General features: G+C 34.8%; 1 protein-coding gene across 8 annotated transcripts in view; it reads right to left on the reverse strand.

Annotated features, from left to right (window-relative positions):
* ATP8A1 (ATPase phospholipid transporting 8A1) overlaps positions 1 to 14,772 on the reverse strand; it is a 231,995-nt gene that overhangs the window by 160,042 nt on the left and 57,181 nt on the right. For 4 of the 8 annotated variants that reach the window (XM_078446155.2, XM_078446156.2, XM_078446154.2 and 1 more), the window contains exons 6-7: positions 11,208 to 11,248; positions 5,084 to 5,157 (exon numbers count right to left, since the gene is read on the reverse strand). In XM_078446155.2, coding sequence (XP_078302281.1) covers positions 5,084 to 5,157; positions 11,208 to 11,248 — 115 coding nt within the window. The other 4 variants (XM_078446153.2, XM_078446157.2, XM_078446159.2 and 1 more) reach the window with 3 other exon arrangements.

A 14,772-nucleotide genomic window follows, 5' to 3' on the forward strand; every position in this document is an offset into this window, starting at 1 on the left:
ATCCCTTCCCTTCACAATCTGACTTTATGTGCCCAGCAGGTATAGACAGGTGAGTCTGTCATCTAATTGTATCCTCAAGTGTAAGGGAAAACGTTCTGAAGTTAAATCAATCTCATTAGCACTTGGTTATACAATAAGCCTTAGTAACATCATGGAAGTATAAATGTAATCTCTGATAAGCATATGTATTCAAAGTTAGAATGGAAAAAGTTTGTCAGTTACAAATACCTGAATCTTCTAATCAACTTCCAATTTGTACATGTGCAAAACACATTATTTCAAGTTTCAGAAATGGGCAGGTAGCTTAGTTTTGTGGCCTGGAGATTTGTGAAAATTGCTGAAACATACGGTCAATGATCAAATATTTTACAGATTCATTTTAATGTAACTTTGCAAGTTCTTCAATTCACTCAGTGGATTTTTTTTTTCTCCCATAAAGGCTTATATTTTTTTCCCAACTGGAGAAATTTTTCAGTATTTATATTTTCGCTCTATTATATTCAACATATCATCTATCCAACATTTAACTTGGCTCTAGTAACTGCTAATTTGTAACTTATATATACATTTGAAACATAAATGGCTTATGAAATTTTAAAACATATCTTCCGACAATATAGAAGCATGGTGACAGATGTTAGGTGAACAATGCAGATTCCATACTTTGCCAGTAAAATGCATTAAAATATTACTGATCAATATGTCCAAGGCCATTCTCACATTAAAATGAGACTACCATTCTATCTTTTTTTTCACAAAGCAATTTTTCTAGGACTTTACATGGCTAGGAAGTTAAAAAGTTAAACGGCTGACTTCTATTTGAAGTGGGGCAAATAAAATATGCATCCGAATTCAGAACATTCTTAATCCCTTAAGACAGCTGTTACTGAAGCAGTTCTTAAGAGTGTTATGAAAAAGCAGCAAGAAGTTTTACATAAGGGATCATGCTACATAATAAATATTTCAGCAAATTATGGTGACATCCAAACGCAAGCTACAGTCAGAGAGGCAAAGCAGGCTTTTTGATTAGTAAGTGGAAAGATGAAACAAGATGCATATCACAATACAGACACTGGTAGACGGCTGAACTTTACCACGGGAACATGCACTTTGCCACTAGTAACAAGTGGGATAAAAACTGATCCCAAAGCATGCGGTACAAAAGGTACAACATCCAGCTTTGTGCAGGGGGTCCTCTGTAAACCCTATACAAGCCCAAATTATAGTCATAATTGCTGAAGGGATTCTACAGAACTCACAGTAAGTTTCAAATATAAGAATAAGGCAAAATTTCAATGACTTCATTTCATGAAAAGCTTAACACTGTTCAAAACAGTATCCTGGAGAGGTATTAAATTCAGCCTCGGTTTTTAGGCATGTTGTTAAATATGGATATATATTAATGATGCACAGGAAATTAAAATCTACCTTTACTGGCATGCCTCATGAACTCCTATTGAGAACAATAGGAGCTGAATCTTCCCACCTGAGGGACAAACAGCATCCAATGTTGCATTCATAAAAGGCCTTTAAAACATTTGTGAAATGTCTATCTCCAAGAAGTATAAACATTTTTGTGTTTTACAGGAAGAGACATAGAACTCAACCATCTTTGGGTGTAATTGTTCTCTGCTGTAGGGTGAGGATCCACATACACACATCCTGTACGACTCAGTGGTTCTAACCTTGAGGACAGGCTGATGAGATCTGCTGGGAGATGTTCCCCATTGGTCACTTTCACTATTTCCCCTACTGCCACCTACAGGTCCCAGTTTAAAATAATTGAAACGGGAAAAAAAAAAATGAAAAACAGAAAAAAGAAGAACCAAACAAATGGACAAAAGAGACAGAAAGTTTGAAATTATTATAGAAAATAATACATGTTAATAAAAATGTCTAATGTCCATTTTTTCAAAATTTATTTTGATCAGGTCTAAAGGCACAAGAAAATGTGAAATATTAAAGGTTTACTCAATTTGAAGCCCAATTTTCAATTTTTAATGTGGAAACTTTTGCTCCTTTTTTAAAGTTTATTCACAAGACTGTCTTCTCAAAAACAAAATTTTATATAGTTACTTTATCTTACAGATTTTCCTTTCTCCAATTCCTCACCCTCATGCCATCTAATGTATGACCACTCCTACCCAAAAAGGAAAGAACTGTGGGAACAATTCTCTGAAAAACCAAGTATATTAGTCCTCTCCACCACCATCCCCAATACACTTAAAAAAAAAAGTATTAGAAATTTTCTGATTCCGAAACATTTTGAAAGTTAACTGCATACATATCATTACCTTTAATGCAAAGCTGTAAAGACATGGGTTTTAGAAGGCATAATCGCAGCCTTTTGAGTTGTTCAATAATTCATTAAGTCTTGGTGATGCATTGTCTTAAAAGGGTAATAAGCCTTTGAACCCAGGAGAAGTTTTTCAGAGAGGGTATGAAATAGACATGCCAGGAACCTGTGTGGACTTGAATTAACAGCTTGAGTTATTTTACTCTATATCTTACTTTCTAAACTTATATATGTATTTGTTATAAACTAAAACTTGTTTCTTCAAATGGAAGTGAAAAATCAATGAAACACCGTAACTTTCAACAATGTTCATGCTTTATTTTCAAACTACCTCAGAAAGGGTACACTATTAGTATTAATAATTGAAAATATTTGGAAATTAAAATGTTACAAACTGTTGTTTATGTTTACTGTTAAATAATGCTCATCTGCAGGTGAGAATCACCATGTCCTTATTCTGATAGTGGACAGTGTGGCATAATGAAGAGATCAGATTAATTAGGGATTAAATATTCCCACCTTGACTTAGTCGTTAGGTAAAGTTAAATGGCAAAAAATAAGACTTGAAGTCAAAATTACGCTTTCTGTTCAATGAGGACACAAACTTCTACCTATTTGTTAAGGTACATTCACAAGAGTAGTGCAAAACTTTTTGAGAAAAAACAACCCTGGAAGTTGGCACTTTGCCACTGGGATATAAATACATAATGGAAGAGGCTTTATACTTTGAGTCCTACTAAATAACTAAATGTAATGAGTCACACAATCTTTTAAGAAGTAATAATCTTTGGAGGAAGTTAATCTCTGTGGCTGCTATAGTAAGATATAGAAACTATTGGGGCACCTGGCTGGCTTAGTTGGTGAAATATGAGACTTGATCTTGGGGTTGTGAGTTTGAGCCCTACGTTGGGTGTAGAGATTACTTAAAAATCTTTTAAAAAAAAAAAGATAGAAACTATTTCCATCTACCGTATCTATAGTTATACTACAGTATCTGTGAGCCACCAGTGAGTGTTTTTAACGTTGAGGAAATAACTCCTGTAAAAATGCTCCAAACTTTAAAAAAATATGAGCACAGAGCTTTCTGGGGGTGGATAGAGGCTGATGAAAAGTATTTTTTAAAACTTTCAATTCAAAATTATGTATAAAGTCAGGGCAATATAGTCAAGTATCTTCATGCTTTGGAGCATACAAAAAATAAAAACTGTAATTAATGGTACACATACATGATATTCTCTATGGTAAATTATGTCTCTCTGATAGGCGTAATCAGGAAAACACGATTACTTTCTTAAATTGCTGGAATGCTGTATTATCACTTTGAACTTTGACCATTTAGATGGTCAGTCATCCACTACATTTATCAAACTTTTATTTAGTACCACCGAGTGCCCATTGTTCTGTTGGCTAGGCATTCTTACAACCTAAATAAATAAAAACTTAATGAATCTAAAGAAGAAGGAGAATCAGGGAATATCAGAGTTTCGTCATCTACTCCTTCTTCCTCACTTTAAAAGATGTGAAATCAAGGCCTGGGAGATGAAGTCTTTTGTTCAAAATCACCAAGCCAGGGTAAGAATCCTGATTTCCTGTCTCCTAGGCAGAGTGTTCTCTAGTACCTGATGCCATCTGGTATGTTGAGGCAGTGACAGCAAGCTCAACCGTTAAACTCATTCTCACACAGCCACATGTGGACCAGTACCTCTACTTCAGTTTTAGAAACCGACCCTAATTAAAGCTATGAGCAAAGAAAAATTAGTAACGAAAAGGCTGATTTAGAAACCCATTAATTTTAATTTTTCCGGAAATAAAATCTATAGGTGACACAAAAATCTCCCAGCTATAAAGTATGAAAGTACAACTACCTACAGTACTTCAACTACCCATAGACTTATTTCTATAAGTATCTGGAGAACTTCTGGCTCGGTTAAGTGTCACTAACTTGTTATAAATCCAATCACTTTAAATAATGACCTGATTAAATAGATTTTGAAAAAAGGACACTGTCCATATTTATATGTGGATTTTACAAATAAAACTGTCCAAGGAAATGATGATAAACAACCTCTAAGATATTAAAAAACATTTTTCTTAATTTATATTAGGACCAGTTTTACAGTTTTTAAACCCCAAACCATTTGAAAACCGCATTCTTTAAAAGGTAACGGTGCCATATGTTCTGAATACTAATTCATGACTGTCTTAAATATGAATAAAACAAAAATTATCTAAATTCAGTCATGGAAAGAATTTAAAAGAGCAAAATACTTCAATTTTTTTTTGTTGTTGTTGTTGGAAGAGTATGGCGTTTCAAAAGGTATGACGACAAAAAAGAAATCATTCATCCATTTTCTTGCACTAATGTCCCATAAAGATCAAGAAAGTTTGGAGGGATATATTAATGCATCATAGAAGAATTTATCATGAGCAAGGACTGCAAGATAAAAATCAATAGAACCCCATCCATGTATTATATAAAATAAACAACAGGAAATCTCATGAGTTAGTGGTCCACACACAAGGATCTGGATGTAGCCAGAGAGAGAGCAGACTTCTAATTGTAATGATAACTTTTGAATTACACAGGATAGTACCTATCACTTATTCTATATGGCAAATAAGAAAGAGTCCATTAAGTCCAATCAATTTTTTAATGTTTAATTCAAAATCATTAGAGAGGTTTGAAATTCTTCGTTTATTCCTTATTTCCTTGGAGAAATCACAAGGTCAATGCAGGGTAGAGAAACCATCCTCTACACTGTTTGAGCATCAGTAGGTAATCTCTACCTTGATGAGAGAAGTACAGTGTCAGCAGGTATATACTCTTTGCCTTTTATTATAACTATATCTCCAACATTTACCTGAAAGAAAACTGGGAATTGGTTAATTATCTGCATTGAAAGATAGTTACAAATATACAACCCACTGTATTTAAGCATAGAACACAGTAAAAAATGGTTACTGGCAAACAAGAACCACTTATCTTCACAAAATGGCATAAAATGATCTAGGAGTGAGGCCAAGGATGGGACAGTCCTTTAAAATATGAACACTGTATCTTTTTTTTCCAACTACAGGGCTTAGCTTAATAAATCCATCCATTTTATCCACTGACATCTCAACTTCTCACATTCTCTATGACATAAAAATAAAAAGGAGGAATTTACCAAAGGTGATCTTTACCCTGCTTAAGGAAATCTCAGTGCAACTGGAAAAGCTAACTACCATATATATGATCATTATTCCTCATGATGGTCCTATAAAATAGGTTTTGGTTATAATTTACAGTTTAGAGAGGAAAAAAAAAAAGAGTCTTATTAGCTTCTAAGTTATTTCTCTAAGATCACAGTGAGAGGAAGAGGTTAGACTCAAACCCTTATCTGACTGGCTGCAAAGCTTGATTTTGCGTAAGTAAATATAGTAAACCTATGTTGTATTTTAAATTAAAAAAACAAACAAACAGCTTAATATCTTCCTGGCTTTTCTACCCAGTAGCATTTTTGCGAACACGTCCTAAAGACACATTAAAGATATAATAAGCCCAGAACCTTTCTAGAGGTGATTTAAGTGATAGGTGTGTCATAGAGTTTTGAGCAAACATTAGGACTCCAACTAAGTCACAACTGGACCAAGTTACACTGATAACCACTCTCATTAGATCACGAAAGTGCCCTGTTAGGAGCCAAATAAACCTCCAAATAAGCTTCAATATTTAATCAAGAGAAGAAAAGTCTTTTTTTGTTATTGTTAAAGCCTTTTTGTTCTTTCCTCTCTCAACTTTTCCTTGAACCCTAAAATAACACTTTATTGGATGGGGGGGGAGGAGAGAATTGTGTCCTCAGCAGGAATCACAATAAGAAATTATTGCAGAGACAGACCACTGTGGTTACTTTATATGCCGGGGGAGGAAGTTAGGCAAGGTTGGAGGGGGTCTTCTCATGTATGGTATGTATGTTGGCTATCCAGGTAGGGAAGCTCCAATTCAAGGGAGATTTTAGCTGAAATCTGGATGATTGGAAACGGACAAATTTCCAGGGACGTTGGAATCAAACACACCAACCCTCAAAAAAGGGGAAGTAACAAAACCCCAGCAAGTATAGGTGTAAACAGGCCTGTTGTGTGTTGTGATTGTACTCTGATCGCACCCAAGATCAAGAAGTATAAGGTCAATGGAGCTACGGCATTTGGAGAGAATGTTACCCAGGCTACCATTTAAATGTTCTTTAATCTCCTATTGCATGTTAATGTTTGCTACCCAATCAGACTATATGCTTCATAAAATCGAACAGTTGTCCACATTATAGTGTAAGAGTTTAACAGTCAGACTTACAAAAATCCCTTACTGATCCCACTGCTTTTCCACATCTTTATTCATTGTTAAGACAAAAGCCAGGCTTGTGGTCATTCAACTGAGGACTGAAAGAAACTATTAGCACCTTACACGGTGGTATGAAGTAGTTAGTTACTCAGGGGCCTGTGAAAACCAAAGGCTCACCACCGAGAGCTAAAGCAGTTCTTGCAGTACTATGAGGACAGCAGGGAACTTACCTGCCCCCTCCTTATGATGCCTGTTTTAGATCGCTTCTCAAACACGACCAAGCACCTCTCTTTCTTTTTTTGGTTTTGCATTCCTAAAGTGGCATTCCCCCTTTCCAGCCTAGTGTGTGCATAAGATTAATGGACAGAAGAGAAAGTCAAGTTGGTACAAATTGCTTGACCACATGTTCTCAGTGGAGGAACATCATGACAGAGCACTTAGTTCCTCAAATACTGATGTTAAGGAAATATTCAGGGCTTTAGACTATCACCTTGAGCCTTCTCAAGTCACTGACATTCATACCTACAACTGAGGATTATGTAAAAGAGTAAGTTTATCAAACTGTAATGGACTGATTTAGAATCTTTGTCCAATTACAGACCCCAGCATATTAATATTTTTACTAAGAAATTTTTGGAGATATAAATTCTAAATCCAAACAAAAGCATTTCATGCTGGAAACTTCATGTCTTAAAGCAGCTTTAGGGAGTGACCTGTACACCTGCAAAGAGCCCACCACTCCATACTTCTCTACAAAGCCAGGAGAATGTGCTGAGTCTAAGATCCCTCCTAAATTCTCCACCTGCAACTGTCTCCAAAACCTGTGAACAATTTCAGCTGCATCTCAATTTGAAGAACTAGACTTTGCGGTCAGGGCCATGGAAGGCAGTAGCTTACACGTCAAGAATGGAGATGCAGTGCCTTGTATAGGGCTTTGTCACTGCAATACTTGCTTTGGAAGTCAGACAGTTTGTGCAACAGAGAAAAGTCTTCAGGGTAAAACTGGAGAGATGAACTATTAACGTCTGAGAGCTGAAGTGTGCCCATCTGTGAATGACTGGATGTATGCTGTGCAAAACTGTAGGTCCTCTGAGGACAATTAAAAGGTAGCTGCAGTAGCCACACATGTAGAAAAACAAAGAAATCAAGTCCTGAAAGAAAGCCCTATTAGTGCCGGTAAGGGTAATATGCTTATTGTATTACCCTGGCATGAGGATCAGACTCTTGGTTTCAGTTTATTGATTTTATTTTTAATTGTACAAAATGTGACATAAGCTAAAGAGAAGACTTGTCCCACAACCTGGCTAACCCAACAAGCAAGGCTGCTTGCCTGTCTACTCAGTGTTCAATAAACCATTTTTACACAGTTGACATCTTAGCATAAATGCCTCTGTTCTTCTCACCTATGATTATATTTCATGACACAGGGACCCTCATATGTCTTGCTTGCTGTTCATTGCTTGGCACATACACTCAATAAATATTTGCTGAATGAATGGTATAAAATCTTTCTATGATGCCACAGTATTTGAAATTACAGCTTTTACTTATCACAAAATATGCCAGAGTGTAGAATGTTGTAATTTAAAAAACATTTTCCCAGGGCACCTGGGTGGCTCAGTCAGTTGGGTGTCTGACTTTGGCTCAGGTCATGATCTCACAGTTCGTGGGTTTGAGCCCCATGTCGGGCTCTGTGCTGACAGCTCAGAGCCTGGATCCTGCTTCGGATTCTGTGTCTCCCTCTCTCTCTGCCCCTCCCCTGATCACTCTCTGTCTCTGTCTCTCAAAAATAAAGGTTAAAAAAAAAATTAAAAAACACTTTCCTTAATGGTGGATATCCACATTAGTCTACCTTTTCATTGTTATAAAAAATGTTACAATAAATATTTTTATGCATGTACAGGTTTTTTCCTCTACTTAATCATTATTTTCTCAGGTTAAATTCCCAGAATCCCCTTTTTATGATTCTCAATATGAAGACCTAAATTATTAATCCACAATAGTATGTGAATGAAATACTTCATAAAACAAAAAATCTTAAGTAAAGTAGAAGTATAGCAAATGAGACACCAATATTGCTTAAATTTGCAACTTTCATAACTAGGTTGAATATTACACTGAGTCTGGTTGCTTACTACAGATCTTCTTGCTTATTGCCAACTTTTATTTCCTATTTATATAACAATTTCAATCTTTTGTCCTATTTGGCACAACTATTTTTCCCTATTGTGCCTTATTTGTGCTTTTGCTGTGCATTTTAAAAAAAATTTATAGGATCAAATTCCAGACAGCTTGAGATCTTGCTCTTCTCCAAATATTTCTTAAAGTCTTTATTCTATTTGTATGTTTTTCAAGACCAACATTTTAACATTTAAGCCAGTTGGAATTTATTTTAGCATGGGATGTGACTTAGATATAAACTGCATTATTTCTTGAAACTTGCAAGTTGGTGATTTCCAACATCATTTATTAAATAATTATTTTATCAATGATTTTTTGCCCTCTTTATTAAATATTAAATGGGCTTTATTTCAGGGCATCCTTGTCCCTTTTCTTCTAGTCTATTTTACTCTATTTATCAATGCCTATTTTGGCAACAGAACCATACTATCTTAATAACTTCTGCTCTCCATTTTACTCATCCTTGCACACAGCTCATTTTCCCAAAATATTCTTCTATTTTCTTGACTGTTTCTTTTTGAAATTAAGATGAATAATTTAGTCAACTCTTGAGGAAAAAATAATAATTTCCCTGGGATTATATTACACCAGTACTTTGGAACAACTGGTACTTTTGGTTTTGCTAGGAATTTGACATAATTGCCCATTTATGTCAATCCTTAACACCTAAAAAGCTTTGATGTTGTCTTTACAAAGGTCATATACATACCTTAAATTTATTTGTAAGCATCTCACATGCCACTGGGAATGAGATCTTTCATTGTATTTTTCTAATTTGATATCTCCAACAAAAGAAATGCTGTTAATTTTTGAGTATTCATCTTGAATTCATCATTGAGCCAACTTTTAAAAATTCTAGCTAATTAAGTATCTAATACAAATTATTAAGTAACATCAGTTCATGCTGGCTGGGTAACTTTTGGCAACACTTTAAATTTTATTCCTCTGCTTCTGTAAGTGGGATGCGCAGGGAGGGTGTGGCACTGATCCCCAAGACAACAAAGAATGCTAACATTATGGGTAATCATGGGCTGCTGATTTCCTGTCTGTGAAAAACTGAGTTACAGTAATTCACTCAATCTTGAAATAATGAAAAAAAAAAAGACATCAGTAAAATAAGACATTGTAATAGGCTAATTTTAGAGGAAAGTCATGCATGCTTATCTCCTGACTTTATGACTGCTTACTTTGGATAAGATGGTAAGAAACTGATATATCAATTTATTAAGAAACGTGTCTAAGCTAATTACTATGACAAACCTAGTAAATGATACACATTTATAATACAATTCAATTCGTCATACTTGATTACATCCTACCAATCTTCTAAAATGTTTAAATCCACAAGTGCCAAAGAAGAGCAAAAGGAAACTTCTTTTGAAGCAATTTTTTGAGCTTTTTCATTTTTTTATTGTGCTTCTCTGAGCGGTGACTATGACAGGACTAAGGAAAGCACAGTCAAGGTATTTTCCTCTTTGTTACTTTTATGTCAAAGACCAGAGAGAGTAGTGAGTTTTTAAACATGCAGGAAGGGAGATGTCAATCTTTATTTTGGCCACTGATTTAAAATGAGAAAAATGCAATCAACTGAGAGGGAATTTGTTCCCTGCAGGGACACAAGGTGACTATGAACATCACAGGGCAGAATTAAGGGAATGGCCTTCAAGCTGCTGGGAAATACTGGAAGGCAAGTAACCAGCTGAGTGGGACACCTAAGCTGTTCCTAGCAATCTCAGAAAACAAAATCCCCCAGGTAGAGTGGCTTTGCTTCCAAAAGTCTTTCACCAAGTTATAAAGGTTCTTTGCTTGCGAATAGAGTTAGACTCTAGTTAGACTAGAGTTAATGGTCTTCCAGGACTAAGGGAGAACTAGTAACAATTGCTTACCTTTTGAAACTGAGGTCTTAAAAGCACTTAGATAACACATGTTAAATGATGACTCAACTCACTAACTGCCATGTTACACGTCCTGTGAGCGTGTTAACCTCTCGAGACTATGGAATTGATTTCCAGTTCATTAGAAAATGATGTTTAGGTTAGTAAGTTGTTTTTTTGTTTTTTGTTTTTTTTTTTTTTAAGGAACTCTAATTCTTAGTTTTGCTTGGACAGTAGATGATTAAAGCAAAAAGTTTCAACACAAAACAGTTCATGGTTAAATGAAATCTATGAAAAACAGTACTCAAAATATACTATGAAAAACAAAGAATTCCAAATATTACTTTTCAAGTCTTTCTAGCATATTTCAGAATTAAATGAGAGTGACTAAAGACTCCATGTATGTTTACAACATTAATTACTAAACAGCTTTCGTATCAGAATTCATGACATTTGTTTACATCACACACAAAAATTGTATCTATTAGAGTACACATCGATGCACTTCTTCTGGAACAAAATAAAAATCAATGCGTACCTTTTCCCAGTGCACAATTTCCCAAGCACCATTTCTCAAAACTGGAAAAAGAAAAGGTGACATTTTTAGAAACATTTTTACTACTTATTAAAAGCCTGCTTCTGAGGAAATGATCATTTTAAATGGACAGCTTCAAAAAATGAACCAGCAGCAATTTTTATAGATTTAAAAATTAATTATGACAGCAAAGATGCTATAAAATTTCACACAGAATTAAAAAAACAACCCATGCACATTTTAGATCCCACAATAAAACATTACTAGCAGAGGGTAATCTCACTGGTGCTCAGGGGCTTTCTTGAGCACAAAGAAGAATTACAGGCCACGGCTGGAGGAGAAAGCCACACAGATGATGTGAAAAGGGAGTGGCAAGCTAAAAGAGCATTTCAGAAGCCATACAGTAGCAATGTTTAAAAAAAAAAAAGAAAGGTTTACAGGCACAGAAGAAACAGATTTCACATTGGTTAGTAAAAATTTAACACATAAACAGATAAAGAATTTGCGCCTTTAGTTTTCTAATAGGGCAAAATTGCGTAAGTTTCCATATTTGGTTTACTGAGAAGAAATGAAAGAAGAGGCTACTATTAAATTATGATAGAGGGATACTTTATTAGTGTCTTATTATTGCTTCACAGCAGTAACGTTGCTCAGTACATCTTTTTTCATCCCCAGTATGAGTCTGTGGCATAATATTGAATATACCAATAGACACTAAAAGATAAAATAAAAAAAAAAAAAACAGTAAAGATAATAATGCAAGGTAGAAAGTACAGCACTTAGTACTTAAGGAATAGGTCAAGGTCAGTCAACAAATTATCCCCACAGTAAACTGCATGAGGGCAAAGCCAGTATTTGCACCATTTAATAATATTCCCTGGAAACAGCACAGTTCCTGGTGCAAAGGAGCTACTCAGTAAATATATGCAGGAGAAATAATTGATAGGTACAAAACTTTAGATTCAGATTCTTTTGATGTTAGAAAAGTTGAAACCTGAGCCCTCTGAGGTAAATCACAATGATAATAACCTCCAAAATGTTAAACAGCAAAAACAGCATTAGTCACATACCAACAGGTCTTGCAGTCAGTATTACGATATAAATTAGTTTAATGTAAATACAATCTTTTTTGCTTTTCAAAATTCCCTGAACACAAGGCTGTGTCTTATTCATTTTCTCATGGTACCTCACAGCACTCCTAGTAAGACACTCAAATGTTTGTTAAAGAAATGAATAAGTCCAACAATGAATATCCTACAGTGCATTTTGGTGAATCCACTTCATTAAATTAAAACAATAATAATTCCACGTTGAAGAGCTAACACTAAAATATTTCCAGTACAATTTCTGTAACTATATGACCAAGTTAAAGTTCCAATTTTTGCAATATCGTACAGTTATGGGTCAAGGATCTGAACCTCAGGCATCCAAAAGTGATCACTACATTCTAAAACAGAACTCTAATGCCCGCAGAGTTTATCAAACTGATCCCAGGACTACACCTGCTCCTTAATGCTGTTCCCTGAGTACAAGAGGGTCAGGGCATGAGACAGAGTAAAAGGCCACGGGTACAGATGTCGTCTGTCGCTGCTTAGCAGTGTCTTTCTCACAATTAGTTGTTACAAAGAATAAAGAATAAATGAGAGGGCTCTGCCTTTTAATGGCTTAATCCAGTAGCTACAATATAGTAAGTACACTTCTCAACAAAGACAGCTAGCCAAGTGCTGCTCAAATCAACTATAACTAAGATTAACTGACACTGCATAATGGGGTCAAATTTGCAGTATTTTAAATTAGAAAAATATTATTCAACAGCAGCCAGAGTCCTTTACTGCCATTTAGTTTCTTCTGATCCTATCTCATATATTTTCTCAATTGCAGTACTTAGGTTTTTAAAAAAAATCAGTGCCCAATATTTCTAGAATTGAAATTTGGCATGAAAATGAAGACTTCAGCTTATCTGGAAAGCTCAGAAGGTCACTCAATTCCCGCCTAAGCCTCGAACAGAGCAGTGGCCACCTTTCTCCATGGGGCTCACCGCATTCATGGTTTCCTGTGTTCTCATACCCAGCCTGCTTCCCTTATTTAGGGCAACTGCCTGGCTCATGCCTACGAGGTCTTCTTTTATTAACTGAGGTATAACAAAATGTACAGATCTTAAGTGTTCAATGAGTTTTGAAAACTGTAAACACCTGTGAATCTACCACTCATCACAACATGTAAAACTTCAGAAAGATCCCTCACGCTCTTTTACAATCCATCCCTCCATCTCTAGAGGCAAATATAAATTAGTCACCATAGATTAGTCTTACATTTCGTATACATGGACTCATACAGTATGTGTGTACCTGAGATTCTGTCTATCTGTAAGTGACGAATCATTAAATTCTACACCTGAAACTAATATTATACTGTATGTTAACTAACTGCAATTTAAATAAAAATCTGGAGAAAGAAAACATACATTTCTCCTTAAGGTGAAAATTAAAAAAAAAAAGATTTTACATTTTCCTAATTAAAGTAACGTGGTGCTGTACTAGATAGATTTCTAGACTCTGTATTTATTTTACTGATCAATTTGCATATCTTCACAATACTGCCATCTTGATTATTGTAACTTTATGGCAAGTTTTGACATCAAGTAAATCTTCTCTTTTGTTCTTTTTTTATGTAGTTTTGGCTATTCTATGTCCTTTGCATTTCCACATAAATTTTAGAATCAAATCATTAATTCTTAAAACAATACCTCCTGAGATTTTTGATGTGGGGCTTGAGTCTTTCAATCCCTGGACAACCTCTATCTCTGTATTTATTTACATCTTCATTAATTTTTCTCAGATTTGTTTTTGTAGGTTACTGTATAGGAGTCTTTCATTAGATTTATCTATTGATATTTGATAACTTTTTCTTATATTGTAAATGGTATATTTACTTCATTTCCCACTGGTCACTGGTAGTCTATAGAAATGAATTAAACTTTCATACAATGACCTTGCTATCTGGTAATTTTGTTAAATTTACTTATTAATTTAGATAAGGTTTTCTCACTGTTTTGTAGCAATACTTTTAAGAAACTTAAATTCTCCTGATTAGTGATGCTATATTGTTGTTTGAGGTGGTTTTATTGTTCTCATATGCCTCACTGTTCATCTCTTTATTTTTAAAATCTCTTCTGCTCTTATGTAAAAAAAAAAAAAAAAACACTGAAAATTAGGAAGACGTTTTACTACTAAAAATTTCCTGTTGATTCTATGTCTTGAGCATCTCCAATTCTGTGTCTCCTCCACATCACCAACACCAGCACCCCTACTTGAAGCAACCATCATGTGCCCCCAGCTAGAGATCTGCATTAGCCTCACCATTAGTTTCCCACATTCATTCCTGATCTCTTTCAAATTTAGTGTCTATAGCATAGCTATAATAACTATATGTAATGATTATCTATATTTGTACAACTATGGATTATTATGTATCAGTCCACATATCCTTACATACACACAAATATATATATTTATATATATAAGCGATATATATATTTATATATTATGTTATTTATATATTATATATT

This window comes from Panthera onca, chromosome B1 (genome assembly GCF_046562875.1).
Source record: "Panthera onca isolate mPanOnc1 chromosome B1, mPanOnc1 haplotype 2, whole genome shotgun sequence".
Taxonomy (NCBI): domain Eukaryota; kingdom Metazoa; phylum Chordata; class Mammalia; order Carnivora; family Felidae; genus Panthera; species Panthera onca.